General features: G+C 49.3%; 1 protein-coding gene across 1 annotated transcript in view; it reads left to right on the top strand.

The window, feature by feature from the left end:
• LOC135899745 (sodium-dependent multivitamin transporter-like) overlaps window positions 1–21,168 on the top strand; it is a 70,304-nt gene that overhangs the window by 43,336 nt on the left and 5,800 nt on the right. The window contains exons 10-11 of the mRNA XM_070539645.1: window positions 4,618–4,685; window positions 8,444–8,530. Coding sequence (XP_070395746.1) covers window positions 4,618–4,685; window positions 8,444–8,530 — 155 coding nt within the window. The remainder of the gene's footprint in view (window positions 1–4,617; window positions 4,686–8,443; window positions 8,531–21,168) is intronic.

A 21,168-nucleotide genomic window follows, 5' to 3' on the forward strand; every position in this document is an offset into this window, starting at 1 on the left:
TTTCTTCCCTTCATTATTTCATCATTAGCTTCCTCGTCACCTTGAGTCAATCAACTTTGCCTCAACACTGCATCTTTGACTGGCAATCAGTCCTTATTGTAATAAGTGTTGTGCTTTAGAAAACCCGAGATCATCTCTGTTCGAATGACCAGCTTACAGGGATGTATAGAGTTTTAGGATAGGCGCTGCTTACTAAGAACCACATGAGCTAGGAGGTAACAAAATATAACAATGGGCTACTTTGTAATCTAGAAGGCATCGTAGGACCTATGCGTTCTCCTTCATAGTAACGTTACGCTTTAAATTTTTCTCTGTCGTTCCTTCAGACATTGGCTTTATCGACAAGCTGCGGCATATTTAGGTGTGCACCTTCCCCTTCATCTCAAATGCAGATACTACTATCTCAATAGTAATATTCCTTGACATTTTGCCCTTGTTCCACTTTCCTCCTCTTAGCTTGTTAATTCTGGAATGGGGAATGCTCGAAAGGCATAGTGGTCTGGCAACACTGGCCGAGCCCACCATATATAATGGGCGTGCGGACTTTTGGGACTCCAAAAATGCAAAATTCGCCTTCATCCCCCAGCGTTTAATCACTAGTCAACGTCACTATGCCCCACCTATAAACAAAGCCATGGCTACTCGTTTTATCGCCCTTTTTAAACCGTACGTACGTAAGTATAAAGAGGCGTACTGCGTTGAAACTGCAACGTTGGCCGAGCCTATTTTTGCGGTGATGTGCGCTTCGAATCCGAGTTAAGTACCTTATGTACAATTGCTTATACGCTCATTAATTTTCGACTGAAGCCTTTAAAATAACTTTGCCTTGCATTAAAATTCCACAGATTCGTGGCGTTCACAAGAAAACCGGTCTGATTTGAAAAAGCTTTGCCGCAAATCAAATATGTGCGGTACCAGTGCTCTTCGTCGTAGCAGATAAAGCTTCATACACGGAACGAATGAGCACTGTGGCTGCTTCGCTCGAGTTCGATTTGCGCCTAGAGCGCGTGAACGGAAATTCTGCTAGTGAGGTCACACAAGCAAGTCCCGTAAAAACAAACGACAGACGTCACCTGCGAGTTGACGGTCGTAGTTGACTCGCTCCGTGGGCATATTTGTGCCACTCATTGCCACAAGTATCGAAGTTTCGCACGATACGGCGTTGCGTGTGTTCTCTGTCGCTCACGTTCCACGCACCAGTTTTCTTCTGCATGCAGGCGTTCCTAATTATTGTGAACCAATCTGTTTACAGGCACTCCGACTTCAAGCACGGCGCAATAGCACCAGTCGCCCTGCAAATTAGTGGTTAGGTACACTCTCTAGCACAGCGTCTACATACCAAAGCAGTACGCGAAGAAAGGTACAAGGAAGGTAAATGTCAAATGGAAATAACAAAGACGAACGCTGATGCGATCCTACGGCACGCTGCGTGGTGTAGCTTGATTATAGAGTGTGCAGGCTTTCTCGTTCGCTGTGCCGTTGGTGAAATGTTGTAAAGATCTATAGGGCGATGTGCACCGGCGTCCTGCCTACTCAATTTATATTTATTGCTATAGCAATTATGTGATTTCTGCCGTCGGCGTCGCAGTGGCCGTCGCCGTGAGGTTTAGTATAAATTCTAAGGTCGGTAATCTCGTCGCGACGAAACGTTTGCTGAATGCGCGAGTAAAAGTGTGCGAGGGTGAGCTGGCGCTCGCGGCTTAATCTCGCGGACGCGAGTGAGGGAAGCGGAGAAAAAGCGCGCCGTCTTGCGTCGCACGCAGCGATCCGTGGGACGGATATGGAGGCGGGAGCGCATTCTCCGCTGGGCCGACTGGGCGGCCACGCACTCGCTTTTTGCGGTTTTGTTCGCGTTGATGCGAGGACCTGAACGAAGGTCAATTCGCTTGTTGCTGCTGCCACGCTTCCTCACTCCAGTGTTTTGAAAGCGAGTTTCAGCGGTGATCGAGTGGGATGTGTTCGTGTTTGCTCGTGCGCGTGCATCATCGTGCTTGTTAATTTAGTCACTATGCCTATGTTTACAAGTTAATACAACCGATAAAACTACTATCCTTAGTTCGTACAGCTAGCTGCCCAAAGAGTTGTGGGCAGCTAGCTTCGATCTTCAGGTGAAACTGCGAGTTCTCTCTCATAGCGGTGCCTGCCTTTGTTGGAATTTCGTTTGCTCTGTAAGCCTTCCAGTCAATGAACGCCAGTAGCAAATGTTCTATCTGCACGCCATTGCTAATTGTGAGCACGCGTTTTCAGTTTTTCTCTTTATTTCTTTGCGGATGGGAATCCAAATTAAACTTTTGTCATCATCGCGCTGTCTTCTCACAAGCTCTTCAAAGTTTTTTTTTTTGCTTGCAAAATAGAGTGAATTTAGTGCTGTAACAAATTGTGGGGGACTTTTCTATTCTCTCGCGAAGGTATTTCTTGAGCTACAAAACCCCTTAATGCATTGTATATACAACAGCAGTGCCTTCTCGAAAATATTACAAACGTTGTTACACTGATATATGTTAACCGGGCAGTCGCGTTACGAAGCAATTATTCATACACAAGCAAGATTTGCCTTTTAGCACTAATTTAAGCAAAAGCAATGTGAAAAAACAAAGCGGTGAGGTGAACACGTCGCAGCACACAAATAGAAACGGGGGAAATTAAGCGGACTACGTCGTCAGCGTCCCCATTGTTCAGTAAGCGCACTCGATTATATTCACCAATTTATCATCAATTGTATAAGAAAACAAACGTAACTTGTTATCGGCGTTGCCAAAAACCCCTTTCTTCGCATACAAAAGTTAGTAGTAGTGGGATGACAACGTGGAACTTGGGTGAATGTAGCAGCTATGCGTGTAACTATCATGTCAAGCGAGCAGCTTCATTTTTCCGTTTTCCACTACACGATGGAGTTTAAGCTTTGCTACAACCCGAGAGGTGACACTTGGCGTTTTTAATATCCCCTAATCTTTACTTGAGAACTACTACTCCATGGGCAGCTACATTTTATTTTAAACCAAATAAACAAGGAAAGGCTGTGATAAGCGAATATTATTGATTATTTAACATTGTGTTACACTCTTTTTAGCTTGAGGAGCTCGTTTCCTTATGAAAATATTGAAGCAACATTCCATTTCAACCCAGGACTTCCTTGCAAAAAAAGAAGACCGAGTTCTTGCGGATCCACTTCCATGCCATTCTTTTGCATTCCCAGTGGTGTCTAGCTCTTCCATGTCGTTCTCGTCTTCTGTCGTTATATTCGCTGTCAGAGTCATTGTCGAGATCCAACACGTAGTCATCGTCAAAGTCGTCACTCTGTTCCAATAACACCGCAATCATGCTGTCTGTCAAAGCTTTTTGTTACTTCTCGGAATGCTTGAAACTTTGGAGCAATTTGCAAAAGCATCAAAAGTCCCCATGCCGAGAAAATCATCCGTCTGAAGACCCACTCCACACCGCGTACTCAATATATTCCTGTCTATAATATCCAAGTGACGCACTCTAAAAAAAAGAACATCTCAGCCACCGTCACAATTTTTTCCCGAGGCATGGCAGGAAATATTTTTAATAATAAAAATTCTTTTTTTAATCGCACTTTTCTTCGTGGCAAGAGACACGTAAGGCTGTAGACTCGCTTCCCCAGTTAGCAGTAAACTAAATCTAAGTGGCGCCATCTAGAAAAGAAGTATGTCACCACCATTCATAACTTTATCAGAGAGATGGTAGCACACATTCTGCTTGATAAAATGTATGGTTCCTTTGATTTTGCGCTTAACCACACGGCTAGGAGGCCGGAATTCTGTAGAAATACTCCCAATGGCGTGGCCATTGCCGCAGCGCCGTCTACAGACACGTTCCCGATTTAAGAGCCTTGACATTTCTGTTCCCGGTATCTTTACCCGTGCGGAGCCGACTGTAGATGGCTAAATGCGCTCTGAAAGAACTCACCGCATTCCAATCAAAGCGCTTTCACGCTCTCTCTCAGACTTCCCCGCCAATGATTCGAACGAAGGGACATAGGTTTCCCGGGCGAAAACTATTGCAAGGAGGCATGACATTGGCAAGACTAACTTCTGTACTTAAAAAATACTTCCCTAGCGAACTTTATGTGCACGCAGTTGAAGTGTGAGAATACTAGAATTTTAAGGCTACGTGGTACCTTTTTTCCCAGGTCCGTAATACGTAACGCTTCTTTTGGCTTTCTGTTCGTTATGCCATTTCACATTGGTTCACAAGTAGCCGCAGCTTCGCCATCTCTGAGACTGGTGACTCAGCAGAACCGATAATGTGAAATAATTAAAACTAATCAAGGGAAGAATCTTTACGTAATACCTGTCCCAGCTGATCAACTGTAAAGAAATTTCGAACTTAGTAGCTACAAAGCTGAAAGAATAATAAATTTCCATTAATAATATAGACATAATACCACTGCACGACAGATGTATAATTTATCTTAAGTGAGTATCTTTTCATTGTGAGAGAGCTTGCAAAATTTTCAGGCAGTGTGCACACTGTAGCCATACTCATTTCAATAAGGTAGCTAGTTCATAGTTAAATGCAAGTTGTTCTGTCAAATTGAGGAACAAATGACCACCTCACAACGGCTAACTAACAAAACGGCTTGCTTTATTTCAGCTTTAGGTTTGGGCATTCTAATGACCCTCTACAGCATGCTCTGCGCACGTATGGGCTCTGTGACGAGGGTAAGTACTGCAAACTTCAAATGCATTTCCAACAGACCGCTGGAGTTTTTCTTTTTCGGATTATGACATCCGTCATTACATCTGCACTTACGACCCTACTGTTACGCTTGTCGACTTATTCCTTCAAACAGACACATTCTTTGATGCTTATATAGAGTGTTCACATCCCTGCCAAAAGTGAAACACCCTTATTTCCTTGCTTGCAATTTACAATGGCTAGTTCTTCAACAAAACTTTTCACAATACGCATTTGAAGCTGAGTTCTGCCGGATTTCATGCATTTAACTAAGCGGTTTCGTTTACACGTGTGAAGAATAAATTACATGAAAAGGAAAAAATTGTAATCTACCTGACTTTAGCACAAAACTACAAAGGAAACTCAATGGGCTTCCCAGGATAAAAACTTTGCAGCGGAAGAAAAAGTTATCGCTAATCAGGCACTCCTCGCACATTTTTCTCCAATTACAAAGTTTTCTTTTTAAGAAAGTCTATCGGTTTCGTAGAGCCCCTCTTGCAAAGCGCCAACTTACGTCGACAAACACCTGTCTCAATAAATTTCTAAAAGGCATCTGGTTCAGCAATGCTTGAAACACAACGCTACGATGAAATCCATGCCGTGTGTTGCCTTACTTGTATAAACCAAAAATAAAGCTAAAGATGGTGAGAGAAAGCCCGTTAGAATAACCTAAGTCATGCTTCAAGCAACGAATTTCTGAAGGGTTCTCAAGTCAAGCAAGGACTTTTATTTCTCAAGACTACGAAACGTGATTCATTAGACGCGTGGAAGTGGTCTGCTTTCTTGAGGCTATCCGTCTTGAAAGAAACATACGTGCCCAAGCTTTTCCGCTGCGCGTTCATGCCTTCCCCGTAGAAAAGGTTTCTCTTCGCTTTTGCAGACGTGAACAGGCAGCGTACTTGATCTCATTGTCAATGCTCAAATGCTGGCATCCCATGAATGGCCTCACTGGTGAAAACAGAAATACTCACAGGGCACGATGTCAAAACTTTATGTGGATGTGGCAGTACCTCCAAACCAAGATACCATGGCATTCTGGCGTGCGCTGCATGAATCGCACGAAGAGGCCGTATGCTAGACAAGAATATAAAGAACTAGATCACAATTCCTACACGTCGTCGCTTTACCTTTCCTCACTTGGACGTGGCTCGGACGTGCACGTGGCAGAATCGGACGTGGCTCATCCGATTCCTTTGGGGCGAACTGAACCTAAGGCTGGGATAGATTTTATCTGGCTCTGGTCCCAAGACGACGCCGCATCGCTGCGAATTGAGGTGAAGCTCAGCACAAACCATCTGAATGTAGCTATGCTGCAGCAAGGAGGAAGTAGATGCTGATCATGTTCCGAAACAAAAAAGACTAAAGGGTACACAACCCTGTCTAAGCTATAACTAGATTACGTCTGGTAATCTCGAAGAGAGAGCGCCTTCAATTTAAAGGAGTTGGTAATCCATGTATTGCCTGCAGGAGGCACCCACACACCGAATGCGAAACTGCTTAATCTCTTGGAGAGACAACCCTTCAGAATGCACGATGAATATACAGTGGCGTTGAAAAGTAACAGACCCCCTAGTTTACTTTAAACAGCGAACCCACTTCACTTTGCTAAACAGTACGTTTTAATTCTAGCTTGAGGCTTAGTTTATTCTCCTGAAGAATGCCCTCAAGCATATAGAGGCAGTGATAACTTCGTTGCTGGCTAATGCAAGAATTCAGGTAAGAACTGCAAAGGAGTGTTATTGTGGTGTTTCTGTGGAAGAAAGTATACTCGTTTTGTGCAACAAAGTAACTGGTGCTTAAGGCAGGAATACACGCACGCAGACTGTGCTAAAAATAGAGCAGCGCAAGTCAAACCGCCATAGCAATTAACCAATGCCTTGAAAACATTATTACCACATGATAAGCGCCGTAAGCAAGCACAGCAGCTTACCGATAATAACAGCAACGGGTTCCTAGAAGAGGCAATCTGCAGTTCACGTCTTTGGAGCAGCCTAATTCGCGAATACTCTCGCCAGCAGGCGCTTTCCATGGCACACTATTGCGGGATACTTGATGCGATGATGGAGCAGAAGGTCCCTTCAGGCCAGGCTCTGCGGCAGGCAGTGGTTGCTACTCTAGGCAACGGGGTTTAGGGTGCTTAGGGAAAAAGCTGCAATGCCTGTTACGACAACTCATATGTAAATTCAGTGGTGCCCCACGGCACATACCAGCTTGATGATTGTGACTATTAGAGCTGTGATTGTAGGTATATGTGGCCAGGCTGCTGAAAGCGAAGAGCAAGTTGAGACAACTGTAGGCACTTCTGCTCTGTGAACTATGCATAAGCATGTTCAACTGCTCATGCGAGCACACATGCGCTCACCATTTCAAGCTCATACGCCAGTGGACAGCAATTATGTTATCAATATATCTGCCGTTGTGGTCCTCTAAAATGTCTTCCCTCAATAAATCAAACTGTTCCCTCCTTCATATTGTAGTTGGGCTGGATTTTGCAGCTCGGCTGAGCGGGGCTTTTACTTGAGTCGGGAGAAATGGGATCAACAAATTCACTTTTGTAGCTGTAATCGTCAGTGTAAAAGCTTTTGCGGTTAGCAAAATGAAGCCTGTGTCCTGAACGACTTATACCTTTGTGCAGAAGCTTTTAAGGGTATTTCACTCGCTAAGTAAACGAAGTTGCATGTCGAATTTCACCAAAGCTATGGGAAAGCTTATCGGCACCAGGAATAATCGGTATCACGTTGTTTTTGCTCATGCACTTCAGGAATGGCGACTTGTTCACATTTTTCAGGTTGGCGCCCTCGCATGACACACATGGCTCCACCAGTCCTAGGCGAATACTAGGAGCAATAAAAGCGGCAACGATATGCTTTTCAAAAATACAACAAATGAACTTCAAATCCGCGTTCCCTAGCTACGTAGTCACATCTGCCAAACCCGCCCATATATGTGGACAGCAGCTCGCGAAACGTGCACTCGGTATATGCAGCAGTTTCACGCCTAATTTTATTAGATGTCTGTTCTTTGAGCAATAAGAAAGGAAGAGTAAAAAGGGAAATACAAATGGCCTCTGCTAGCGACGGATCCGACCCGATGGTCGCGTGTGGCGGTAGGAGTGCGCCATTTTGCATGTTTGACAGGTCATCCAGGGGCTAATTTCCTAACTAACTAGATGTGCTGATGTCCTGTACCAGCGTGAATGTGTGGCCGGGGTTGACAGCTGTAGAACTTCGCTTAAGGCCAGCAACATATTATTTTGTGCATCTACGCTTCTGTGTGGACAAGGCGAAAAGGGCATTATGTTTCATGGGCAAGCTATTGTATTTATACAATGTTTGTTCTGGCTTACGATATCCAAATCATTCAAAGCAAAGAATATTTTAAAATGTTGTGCAAAGCACGATTATAAAACGTACGCTGTTTGGTTGTCACAGCTCTGAAGACCGAACACCGTAGACGTCAAGGTTGTATTGTATACAATTTCGTTTTTACTTTTTCTAATTTATTTCAACAACTTGGCTTACGATAGCGGCGATACCATATATATAATGCGTATCCATGGTCGATATACAAGAAAAAGGTTATTTAGGCACTGAAATTTGACGTATGAAGTGGCCTGGAGATGTTTACCTCGCGTACAAGCTTGTTAAATGCGAAAGGTAGCAATTGAGAAGCAACCTCGATGTTCACTGTTTTCAACATCTCAGTTGTCAAATTCGGTCTGGTAATTTCATTTTCCTTGCAGGCTTTCTTGATGGTTTACAATGGCATCACAGCACCATTTGTAGGATTGTGTCTGCTGGCTGTTTTGTTTCCATTTGTTCACTCAAAGGTACGTGCTACCATGGTGATGATTTCAGTTGTAAGACGATACCGTTAAGGACCACGTGTCGCAGACCATCAGTGTAGGCGTAGGCGTCGGCACCAGTGTTCGCGCCCGAGAGAATAATCCTGAAAGACGGCACTAAAGTCCTGTATAGGGCCCTAAAGTTGTCATTCTATCGTTAAAGTTGCTCACACTTTGTCTTACGTTGTTTACAAAGATATTCCGTGGGAGTTTGAAAATGGCAACCCACAAAAAATGCCATGAAAGAAAGAACACCGACAGCGAATGAATTTTATGTTAAATCTTAGACTGAACTATCAAAAATGCGAAGCAATCACAGAAGATTGGCGCATGCAACAGGCCACGTTTCTGCCACAAACCACGCCTTTTTGCGGAGATTTGCGACTAGTATTTTATGGTAAACATTACTGTTGCGTATAAGCTGCCGTTCCCCGTAAGCGTGAGAAGCAGACAGGGATCGTTGAATACTATCGTGATTCATTCCTGAAGGCAAAACTTACGTGTCATGCGAATTTTTTATGTTTATAGCTATGCATGGAGCCTGCAATAGGATAAACATAGGCAGGGCAAGACGCAAGACCACGAGAGAAAAAAGGAAGGTGTGAATTAGCTGAACGTCGACTTCAATCTGCACATCGATGAAGCCAAAACAGACATAATATAACTATATGTCTATCTGACATTAGTCGCTGAAATGTTGGTGAAGCCTGTGTGATTTCCAGCTATTTCTTACAAGTATGATCATATATGTTCGATGTGCTGCTTCAGAACGGCCCGAGCGTTGCTGTCGTGCAGTGGTACCCATTTGGCTAATATACAGGTTATTTGGGATGGATATGGTCCCTCGGCGCTTGAAAATTTCTATCGTAGCACTGGGAAAAGTTCGGACGTAAGGTCAGTGCTTGAATGAAACATGCATAGACTCAGCCATTATTTCTGTAGCACTATTGAATGTGTTCCGAAGCAACTGAGTATATTTGCCCGACGCTAGCAAGGGGATCCTTAATATGTATGCATCATGTAATGTCAGAGAGAGAGAGAAACGTTTATTAGACGAAACAGTGTCCCGAGCGAGGCCGGGTATCACCCTAAGGTGGGAGGGCTCCTTAGTCCAGGAACCCTCTGGCTTCGACTGCCCTCTTAGCCCTGGCGACGAGTTGTCGTTGGTCTTCCAGGTCCCCGAGGGTTAGCTTGGCCTCCCACGTTTCGAACAGGTCGTTTGCCTGCGTTTCTGGTTGCATTTCGCTGCCTTCCTGCCACGGGCATTCCAGGAGCAAGTGTGCCTGAGTGTCGGGTACGTTGCACAGTGGGCAGAGGTAGCCGTGGAGTGTCGGGTAGAGGCGATGCATCATCGTTCCGTGCGTGTATGTGTTACTTTGCAGGCGTCTAAGGATTAGGCTTTCTTCTCTGTCGAGTTTAGGGTGCGGTGGAGGGTACACTCGACGCTCGAGCCTGTAATGCTGCAATATGGCCGAATAGTTGGTGGGTACGGCCTCCGCCTCTTCTGTCACGGGTCCGAGAGCGCGTGGGGAGTGGGGAGCCCGGCTGACGTGCTCGCGGGCAGCGGCGTGGGCCGCTTCGTTCCCCTCTAGTCCCTCGTGTCCGGGTACCCACGTTACGCAGGTGTACGGGAGCGGAGTGCTTCGTCTTTTTAGTATCTTGAGTGCATCGGCCGAGATGCGGCCCCTCAAGAAGTTTCTGCAGGCGGCCTGAGAGTCGGTGAATATAATTGCTGCGTCTGTGCATGTGGTGGTGGCGAGAGCGATTGCCGCTTCTTCAGCCGTTTCCGGGTTGCGTGCCTTGATGGTTGCCGATGCAAGCTCGGAGCCTTGGGAGTCGACGACGCTCAGAGCGTACGCGTTTCGATGCGGATACTTGGCCGCATCGGTGTAGCGGGCATTCGGGTCATGCTTGAAACTTCTTTTGATGGCGTTGGCTCTAGCCTGTCTTCTACTCTTGTGATATATGGGATGCATGTTACGCGGGACACGTGCGATGGAAATGCACTCTCGAACGTCCGGTGGTATTCGCTCTTTCTTGTCCATGTCTGCGACATACGTCTCACTGTAGTTTAGGTTTCGGAGTACTGATCTCCCTGTGGGCGTGAGCTTGAGTCGTTCCAGCTGGCTGTTCTTGTGCGCTTCGGCGAGCTCTTGCCACGTGTTGTGGACGCCCATCTTAAGGAGACGTGATGTAGAGGCCATGGCGGGGAGTCCCAGGGCGGCTTTGATTGCCTTCCTTATCATGATGTTCAGTTTTTCTATTTCAGCATTCTTTAAAGCCAGGTACGGCGTGCCGTATGTGATGCGGCTGGCGAGGAGCGCTTGTACTATTCTTAGAGTGTCTTGCTCCTTGAGCCCGCTTCTTTGGCTTGGGATCCGTTTGATGAGGTGCGTTAGTTGCGAAAGGGTGCGTTCTAGTCTCGGTAGACTGGCAGCTCCCGATCCGTCTTTGTGGATGTGGAGTCCAAGTATTCGCACGCTGTCGACTTTCGGGATTGTTGTCCCGTTGAGTGTGATGCTGGGGTCGGGCTCTTCGTAGTTGGGTGGTCGGCCTCTCGTTCTTGCTTTCAGGACGAGGTGTTCAGACTTCTCCGGGGCGCAGCGGAGGCCGCAGTTTCGGAGATAGCTTTCGATGGTGTCGACGGCTTCTTGTAAGCTACTTTCTTGCCTTCCAACGTTCGTAGCTCTGGTCCAGAGCGTGATGTCATCAGCATACATCGCGTGACGCAGATCTGGTATGGTCTCGAGTAGTGGGGGTAGCTTGATCATAGCTACGTTAAAGAGTAGCGGTGAAATGACCGACCCTTGCGGGGTGCCTCTGTTTGGAAGTAGGAAGCTTTCACTGCGGATGTTGCAGATTCCGACTGTTGCCGTGCGGTCCATCAGAAAGTTTCTGACGTATGCGTAGGTCCTAGTGCCGCAGCCGGTGCTTTCGTGATGGTTGAGGATCGCGTCGTGGCTAACGTTATCAAAGGCTCCCTTGACGTCTATTGCCACTATGGAGTATTTGCTTCGATTGTTTAGGTGATCTAGAAGGCCTTCTTTTAGTTGTAAGAGTACATCCTGCGTTGAGAGGTGCTGCCTGAAAGCGAACATGGTGTCTGGTAGGTGGTCGTTGTCTTCTAGGTACTGGGTAATGCGGTCGTGCACCATATGTTCGAAAAGCTTTCCCGCGCACGAGGTGAGGGAGATCGGGCGTAGGTTCTCCAAGCTGAGAGGTTTGTTGGCCTTGGGGATCATGGTGATGTCCGAGTGTTTCCACACAGCAGGCAGTTCTCCTTTCTCCCAGCACTCATTGTAGTAACAGAGGAGAGCCTCGGTGGCCTGCTGCGGTAGGTTGCGTAGGTGTTTGTTAACGATCCTGTCTTTACCTGGGCTGGTATTTCTAGTCAGCTTGGATAGGGCTACGTGGATTTCGGCCTCCGTGAAAGGTCGGTCGAGTTCTGGGTTCGGTTTTCCAGAGTATTCTTTGCAGCGAGTTGACGCGGTAGAGGGTGCATCTCCGCATAGTTTCTTTTGTAGTTCTTGCAGGAGGTGTTCTTCTGATCCGGCGTGGTTGTGGATAAGACTGTGAAGATGTTGCTTCTGTTTCGTTTTGGTGGGTTCAGTGGCGAGGAGTGCGCGTAGGAGGTGCCAGGTCCTCTTCGTGCTCAAAGTCCCCTGTAGCTTGTCACAGAAAGCGTGCCAGTTCTGCCTGACGAGGTTTTCCGCATAGTCTTGAGCCTGCTTGGTAAGGAGAGCGATGCGTGTTTTTAGCTTTCTGTTAAGCTTTTGCCGCTTCCATCTCTTCAGGAGGCCACTTGCCTCCCAGAGATGTAGGAGGTGCGCGTCGACCGCGGGTGTATCGGCATCGAGTCGTATGATCTTGGTGTGACGTTCTGCTGCGTCTAATACATTTTTGAGCCACTCGTCAATGTCACTTATGCTTGCTCCGGAATCTAGCTTGTCCCTGAAGGATTTCCAATCGGTTAGCCGTGCAATTCCGGTCTTGGTCTGTTTACGGGTGTGTGCTACATCTAATTGGAGGATATGGTGATCGCTGCCTAAGGTTTCCAGGAGTCGACTCCACTCTGCCCAGGGGACGTCCGCAGTAAAGGTAAGATCGGGGTTTGTGTCCCTGGAGACGCTGTTTCCAATTCTCGTGGTCTGGAAGGGATCATTCCAGAGGGTGAGTCTGTGTTGCTGTGCGGCATCGTGCACTCTAGCACCCTTCTTTGTGGTGGTAGGATAGCCCCATGCCGTGTGCGAGGCGTTAAAGTCACCCACTATGGCGAGTTGGTGTCCATTCGTGGATTTCCTGATTTCTCGTACAAAGTGATCGAAATCGGGTAGCTGGTCGCGAGGCGGGCTGTACACGCTGGCCACGAATAGGCTTTTCTGCGTCTTTCGTTCCGGTAAAGCCTCGATTAAGGTGTGTTCGATCTGGGTGTTCTCTATGTCATGTTTTTCGGCTGTCAGAGTTTTCTTCACCAGTATGGCAGTTCGTCGGGTTTGTGCATATGTGTCGTATCCTTGCAGTCGGACATTCTGCGTATTCGTTTCTTGTAGTGCTATGACGTCGGGTTGATTCAGCTTGACGAATTCTTGTAGATTGGCGTGTCGAGGGCGGTATGATCGACAGTTCCATTGCCATATGCGTATAGTAGAATGCTGTTTCTTTGCCTTGTGGTTAGGAATCGCCATCGTCGATGGATTCGAATTCGCGTCGGCGATCGCGAGTGGGCGAGACCGAGCAAGAATCGCTGTGGCTGTTCGCCCGTGCCTTCTTCCGACTCGTGGGGCGCGAATTGTCGAGCTGTGCCTTGGTGATGTAGTTGTTCTTTACGTGCGCGATAAAATTGGTGAGCTGTGGTGCGATCCCATCTATTTTGGCGTTTAACGTGGCGATCTTGTTTTCGAAGGTAGCGGCTGTTTTTTCGACTGCTGATTGTACAACTTTTTCCAGTGTGGCGTGAATGTTCTTCATAAAGGCTTCTTGAAATATCAGGCACCTTGCATCTACTATGGCTTCAACGTCGGCCTTAGTCAACGTCGTTCCCGACGCTCTGTTTATGTTTTCGAGCTCCTGGCATTTTTGATGCAGCTTGTCTGTGAGTTCTTGTTGCTCTTTGCATTTTTGAAGCAGTTTATCGGTGAGCTCTTGCTGTTTCTGTTGACTGCGGAGTAGCTTGTCTATGAGGTTTTGCTGGCTTTGCAATTGGCTGTGCTGATTCTCCAGTTTGCTCTGCTGGTTCTGCTTTTTGTTTTCTAGGACCCGTATGACTGCGGCTTCGGCCGATGCATCCAAGCTGCTCGTACCACCCGAGACGCTCGAGCCGCTTACCGCGTCGGCGTAGCTCGCGCGCTTGACTGAGCGGGAGCGAGAGCGGGAACGTGAGCGCGAAGCACTTCGCAGTATTGGCTTGGAGCTGCTGCGTCTAGGGGAGCTGCTCGCGCTGACACTGCTCGAGCTGGTGGCCGAAGTGCCCAGCTCCGGGAACTCTTCACTGCTGGAGTTCCAGTGGTTGTCTCTTTCTTGTAGTCTGTTAAGGCGCTGTTGGCGTATATTGTAGGGTGGAGGACTTGGCTTCAGTCTCTTCTTGCACTCTGTACTTGCGGTTTCGTGCGCTTCTCCGCAGAGCTTGCAGGTCGGTGTGCAGTCATGGTCTTTTGGTAGTCCAGTCTTGCCGCATTTGTAGCAAAAATCTGGGATCGGTTTCGGACAGACGTCTTGGCGGTGTCCCATGTTGCCACAGGTGCGGCAGTACTGCACTGACTTGCGATATGGTCTGCAGCGGAAGTCTACGCTCTGGTAGATGATGTAGTAGGGAACGTGCGGTCCCTCGAAGAATACGACTGCCGCGGTCGACTGACCCATCATTCGGGCATGAAGAACGGTGTAACGCGCCGGTGCTCGGATTCCTGCCATAAGTTCTGCGGTGCTTGTTCCTGGTATGAGGCCATTGATGACGCCTCGGGAGACGTCGTCAGGAGTTCGTATGTTGCCTTTGACGTTGTGGTAAGTGCCTCCGAGCTGTATTCTGTTGATGCTGACCAGCAGCTTTGCGTCTTCCTTGTCGGCCGTGCTTGCGATGATTAAATTTTCGATTCTCTGTACTTGCACGCGTACTTTGTCATTGAAGTCCTGCTGTGATAGTCCACTCGCTCTACCGATGGCGTGCACGACTGCGACGGTATTCCATTTGGCGAGGTCGAGACCTGCTTGCGGGCGGTAGACGATCTTAAAGTCGTCAAGCGGCAGGGGCGGCATCCTGGGTCTGCGTTGTTGGTGTTAAGGTGCTGCATTTGGCGTTTGCTCATCGGTTGGTTTTTTTGCCGGCGTCTTTGAATTCAAGGTGTCCTTCTTGGCTTTCTTGTTTCTTGTGATCCAGGCGCTTTCGGCTTCGATTGTTCGGCCGCTTTCTGCGTCATAGTTCCAGGTACCTTCCCCGGTGTTTTCTTCCGTCCGGTCTGTTTGCATAGCATTTGCTTCATCTTCTTTCTGGCTTGACATTTTGCTTGCAGCAGCTCGGCTCATCGTAGGGGCTCTTCGCCGCGGCGTGGGCGAGCGCTCGTGTGCTCGTGCTCACGCGGCGCGCGGCGCGCGGAGCTGGTTCTGGCGTTAGGCTTAACCGGGCGTGGGGGCGGTCTTTGGGAATAACGCTTGATATCTTGTGATACGGGGCACTCACCCGAAAGCGGCTAGTGTCCGCCGGTTTCTTTCGTCTTGCCGGTCGCACCGGTGCAAAACTTTGGTTCGTCACTGGCCTTGTTCCGGGGTGAGAAGCACGAAAAGCGGGAGCCCATGTGAGAGACGTCGGTGCTCCACGGCCCCCTGGCGGGCAATCCTCATGTAATGTCATACTTCCCGTTTTTGTCACATAATCCTAATGAAGCAGCCAATCGGTACCGTAAACAACTAGTCCTTTCCACACCATGTAGGTTGGAAAATTATGTGCAATGATAGACAAAGAATGATCCGCTGCTTATCTGAAACGCCAGAGCACATGATTTGATAGTAGTGTACTGAATTATCCTGCCTTCTGCAAGCGTGTATAGCGAACAGGCATGTCGTTTCAATGAAAGAGCACGAAAGTACATTCTAAGAATACAGGATGAATTTGGAGGACACCTGGATTTTCGCAGTAGGGACTGTGGCTGCGCGCAGAAATTAGAGTGTCTAGCTTCCTTGTCCAAAGTAGCTGTATAATTATGAACGGAGGTGATCGGATAATGTTTCATTTTCAGGAGATCTTACGGATGCATAAGCATGCCATCAGTGCCTTTGTAACCGAAGGAATTAGATATTTTGGATGATTTCGTATGAATATGCTTAGCAGTTTCTAAGAAGTGTACTTGGTAATCCACTTCCGCTGCTCCAAGACTTTTGTTGAGTCGCTTTTTGTTTGGTGTCACCTTTAATAACACTTCTACGTTTATTCAGCTATCAGCCATTTTCATTTCTGAGCGGCTTTCCTCCACAATCTTTGTTTCTTTATTTTTTCCTTTTTACGTATATTTGTGTTATCTTTGTTTGTTCCAACTGTTGTAAAAAGAAAGTGGCATGCGTATACTTACTGACAATACGTCAATGCCCACTGGTCGTTCATTCCGCGTTGCCGTGTTTTATATGGTTCTTATGGTGCGGTAGTTCTTCGTTCTTCGTTTTTTTTTCTGGGGATGACAGTAATTTTCACACGGTAATTACGACGGATCATGCTCCTTGCATGGCATGCTTTAGAGCTCAGCGCTTGGGCGCCCGTTTCTGCGGTGAACGTCGGCGTAGGAGTCCCTCGCAAACGAGCCAACGAGCACAGCGAAGTGTGCAAGACCGAACACGGAGTGCAGAGGGGAACGAAAGACGGTGATAGCGAAGGCAGCACGAGGAGGAAAGTGGAGGAGAAGGGTGCAGCGGAACCATGTAGCAGAAATCGGAGGAGGAGGGCATGGCCAAAGCGCGAGAAGAAAATCGTAGTGCCGGGCAAGGCGGGCTCTGCGGCGACGATGGCTACGAGTTATAGCCAGGGTCGGGTGCGACGTTTCTTCACCGATGACGGCACCGATATCATGAATGAAAACAAAGCGCTGGACAAGGGGAGATCTGTTTGCGGCTGCTGCTATGAATTGCGCCCACGCCTCACCCACGCGCTGGGTTTCGCGATCTCCCGATTGTTTAGTGAGGGTGTCGTGCCACACTTCGCTCTCCGATTGTAACTTGCCGCACGAGACAGGTTGCCTGCGCCAGCCAATGTGTCGCGAAATAAAAACACGTATAGAGCTGCGTTGAAATTTCGGATTTTAGAGAGTCATAACGTGCGGTGAATATTTTAGAGCTGAAAGCGAAGAGGGCGTCTGCCGAAAGGCGAGAATCGTAGACTGCGACAGATTCTGGAAAAATAGAGAGCAAGACAAGAAGGAGGGCCCGATCGAAGACATCAGCGAATGGTGCAGAGTACTACTCGCGGACGTAGAGAAAGCCACCGATGAGGTCGAATGGACGGACTGGCGACAAGAACCATCCAAAGAAGAGGCAGACAGGTCCCGCGGAGCCGTGGGCGACGGCGCTCCCCAACCGTCCAGAGTGGACAGCCGGCTGGCACATCTTGTTGCGGCCAAGAAATCCATGCAACGGAGAGCGAGTAGGCAAAAACTCAACAGGAAGATACGCAAGAAGATCGCCGAAATCAACCGGGAGATCGAGACGCATTGCGCCCGCCTGTGCGAGCAAGAATGGCAGGAGCTGTGCGACACGATGAACGGGAACATGAGCGCTGGACGCACCTGGAAGATTCTCAGGCACCTGCTCGACCCGGCAAGCACCAGAACGGCGACCCGTACAGAGATGGCCAAGCTGCGACACAAGTACAAGGACGACCCAGAGGCTTTCGCGGAAGAGATCGTGCAGACGCACCTCGCACGCCCGGAAGGGCAGAGTCACCCAGAGTACTGCGGGGCTCCCAACGAGGAGCTGGACGCGGACTTCTCCGTGCAGGAAATTAGAACGGTCCTCCAGCTACTGAAGACCAACTCGGCGCCCGGCCCTGACAGGGTCACCAACAAAATCCTGAGGAACCTGAACGACGACGCCATCGAGAAGCTCTGCGAGTACATCAACGCGTGCTGGAAGGAAGGGCAAATTCCGCAAGAGTGGAAGACCGCGGACGTTATACTGATACCAAAGCCGGGCAAACCGCTGGAGGTCCGAAACATGAGGCCGATCTCCCTCACGTCCTGCGTCGGGAAAGTGATGGAGCATGCCTGCCTTAACCGGGTGACGACGCTGCTCGAGAAGCAGGACGCCTTCGGCACCCACATCATCGGTTTCCGGAAGGGACTTTCCACGCAGGACGCCATGCTGCAGATCAAGGAACAGGTCGTGAACGCTCCGAGCACACACGTGCGCGCCCTACTCGGGCTAGACCTCAAGAGCGCCTTCGACACTGTGAAGCACATGGCCATACTGGATAAGATCAGCCGACTTGATCTCGGGGCGAGGTTCCACCGATATGTCAGCAGCTTCCTGAATGGGCGCGAGGCGACAGTCAAGATCGACGGGGCTTCACCACGAACGGTCCGAATGGGCGGTGCGGGAACGCCGCAGGGCTCCGTACTCTCCCCCATGCTTTTCAACCTCGTCATGATCGGCCTGCCGGAGCGCCTTGACGCGATAGAGGGCATCAATCATACGATATAGGCAGATGACGTGACGGTGTGGACCACGGAGAACACGAGCGTCGGCGAAATGGAAGACCGACTGCAGCGGGCCGTCCGGGAGGTGGAGCGGCACCTCGAAGACACGGGACTCGTCTGCTCACCCGACAAGTCGGAGATCCTGCTCCACAGGCCGCGCAAGAAAGGGCCCCTTCCGCAGGCCGTGCTAGACGCTCGTCGTTTGGGCGTCCGCGTCACGACGAGGGAGGGGACCCGAATACCGACGGTGTCCAAGTTGCGAGTGCTCGGCCTGTGGCTGGAAGAGAACGGTGCCAACCGCGAGCTGGTTGCCCGACTGCAGAAGAAAGTGGCCGCCGCCACACACCTCGTGCGGCGGGTCGCGAACAAGAGGAAAGGAATGAAAGAACACAACGTCACGAGGCTGATACAGGCTTACGCGCTGAGCCACATATCGTACGTCGCCGCATATGCCGACTGGAACAGGAGCGAAACCGACAGGCTGAACGTGGCGATCCGCAGGGCGTTCAAGACCGCCCTGGGAGTACCCCAGTACACGCCAACCCACAGGCTCCTCGAGTTGGGCGTACACAACACGCTCGAGGAGATCGCCGAGGCGCAGAGAATCGCGCAGCTGGAGAGGCTGTCGAGCACCGTAACGGGCAGACGAATCCTAGACTTGCTCGGGATTCGATATCACGAGGCGCGTGGACTGAAAGAATCACTGCTGCCGGAAGTCAGGGACGCCATACAGACGGAAAACCTGCCGAAGAATATGCACCCGCTGCATGATGTGCAAAGACGTGTACGCAGGGCGGTAGCGCTCCTCGAGAAGCATGGAAGACAAGAAGGCGACCTCTTCGTCGATGCAGCCAGGTACCCGCGGCCAGTCGGTGACTCTGATGGCGACGAGGAACGTCGACCACCACCGCCGCTACAAGGGAATGTGCGAGACGAACCGCCGTTACCAGTACCACCACCACTACTGCTACTACGACAAAAACGGCAGCAGCAACAACGGCAACATCGACACGGCCGGCCGACGGCGGCGGCGCCCGCCTTCTCCATGGCAGTCGTAGATACAAAGGGAACGATCCGAGTCACGGCATCAGCGAGGCTGCCGTCGGCCGAAGCAGCGGAAGAGATGGCCATAGCCCTCGCGGTACTCCACGGAGGTGCGGAGGATAACCTGATTATCAGCGACTCCAAATCAGCCATTCGGAATTACACCAAAGGTTGGGTGTCCGCGGATGTGGCACGCATGCTCAACGCCCGGGCCGGGGACTTCGGATCCGGCACGATTACAAACAAGTCCCTCAAGTGGTTTCCCGCGCACGTCGGGGAGCTTGGCAGTAACAACAACAACAGCCACGATAATAATGACACCAACAATGCTAACGGCCGAAGACGCAACGACACTCCACCCAACCACAACGAGCGCGCCCACCTCGTCGCGAGGCAGCTTACCCACCGCGACGCGGTCACTCAGAGGGCAGCCGCTGCCGTTGTTGTGCGGGACCCCAGCGGAGGAGTCACGGCGACGGCGGCTGCCACTCCGTCTGGCGCGGCCGCTGTTGTTACCAATACAACACAAATCGCGGCGGACGGAGCTGGGAATCACGAGGACGCCGCCTGCGACGTCAGGGAGTTTCCGGCAACGTACCGGGAGGTGCTTGGTCACTATATGAAAGAAGGAAGAAAATATCCACAACCCCACGGGCGCCTAGACAGGTCCCAGGCGGTCGACCTGAGACGGTTGCAGACGGGCACTTTCACCAAACCCTACCACCTGCACCGCCTGTGGCCCGCGCTGCACCCGTCGCCCGGCTGCCCGTGGTGCGAGAACGAACGGGCCGATATGGCCCATGTGCTTTGGGAGTGCCGACGCCACGTGGAATAAGGACAAAGAGGAAGGGGGAATACAAGAGCAGAACCCTCTGAAGCGGGGCGCCTCGCTGAGAGATGGCAAGCCGCCCTCCTCAGCGAGGCACCCGAAGACCAGGAGTGGGCCGTCCAGCGGGCCAGGGCCGTTGCCGAGGATCTCGAAAGATTTTCCTCGGGCGATGGACCCCTGGCAGCCTAGCCCCGGGCACCAACATCAACAACCGTTGGACAAATAAAGTTTATTCCTATCCTATCCTTATTTAAAAAGCGAAATCTGAAACGCGCTCCACTTCCTGTAAAACGTAAAGTAAGCTTCATGAGTGGTTCTAAATGTGTGCTTTGAACTAGATAGAAACCTTGCATGAGCTATTTTTTTTCTTCTTACTTTTCCAAATATATATATATATATATATATATATATATATATATATATATATATATATATATATATATATATATATATATATATATATGTATTGTCACGTGGTAGCGACAGTGAAGAAAGCAGCCGCACTGGGCAAGACAAAACCAGCGTTTTATTCGGTGAACCGGTGCCCTCAAAAACAAGCTACCCTCAAAGAACGGCGACAGCGGCGAACCCAGCATCGATCATCGAAACTCTGACCAACGGGACTGGCGCGTCGGCTTTTATACATCAATCGGCGAATGTTCCAGGGTAATCGCTGGGACCCGCATGCCTTCGACAAAGTTCTACATTATTCGCGTCGCGTACACATGCAATCAGATTGCATGGGTTCGGTCAGAGACAGCGGATGAAAGCATCGATAACATTCTAGAAACGTCTCATACATGCAGGCGCGTCCTGCGCTGTGCGATAACATTTGTTAGATGGTGAAACGTGTCTCCCGATAATGACAAACAAGTCCACGTGTCAATATATATATATATATATATATATATATATATATATATATATATATATATATATATATATACATGTATATATATATATCCATGTATATATATATATATATATATATATATATATATATATATTTCTGGCGCCTGTAACCTCATCAAGACAGTGGGAAGATTTGTGAGCGTGTAATACGTTTAGCGTCTTTCAAA

This window comes from Dermacentor albipictus, chromosome 5, assembly GCF_038994185.2.
Source record: "Dermacentor albipictus isolate Rhodes 1998 colony chromosome 5, USDA_Dalb.pri_finalv2, whole genome shotgun sequence".
Classification (NCBI taxonomy): domain Eukaryota; kingdom Metazoa; phylum Arthropoda; class Arachnida; order Ixodida; family Ixodidae; genus Dermacentor; species Dermacentor albipictus.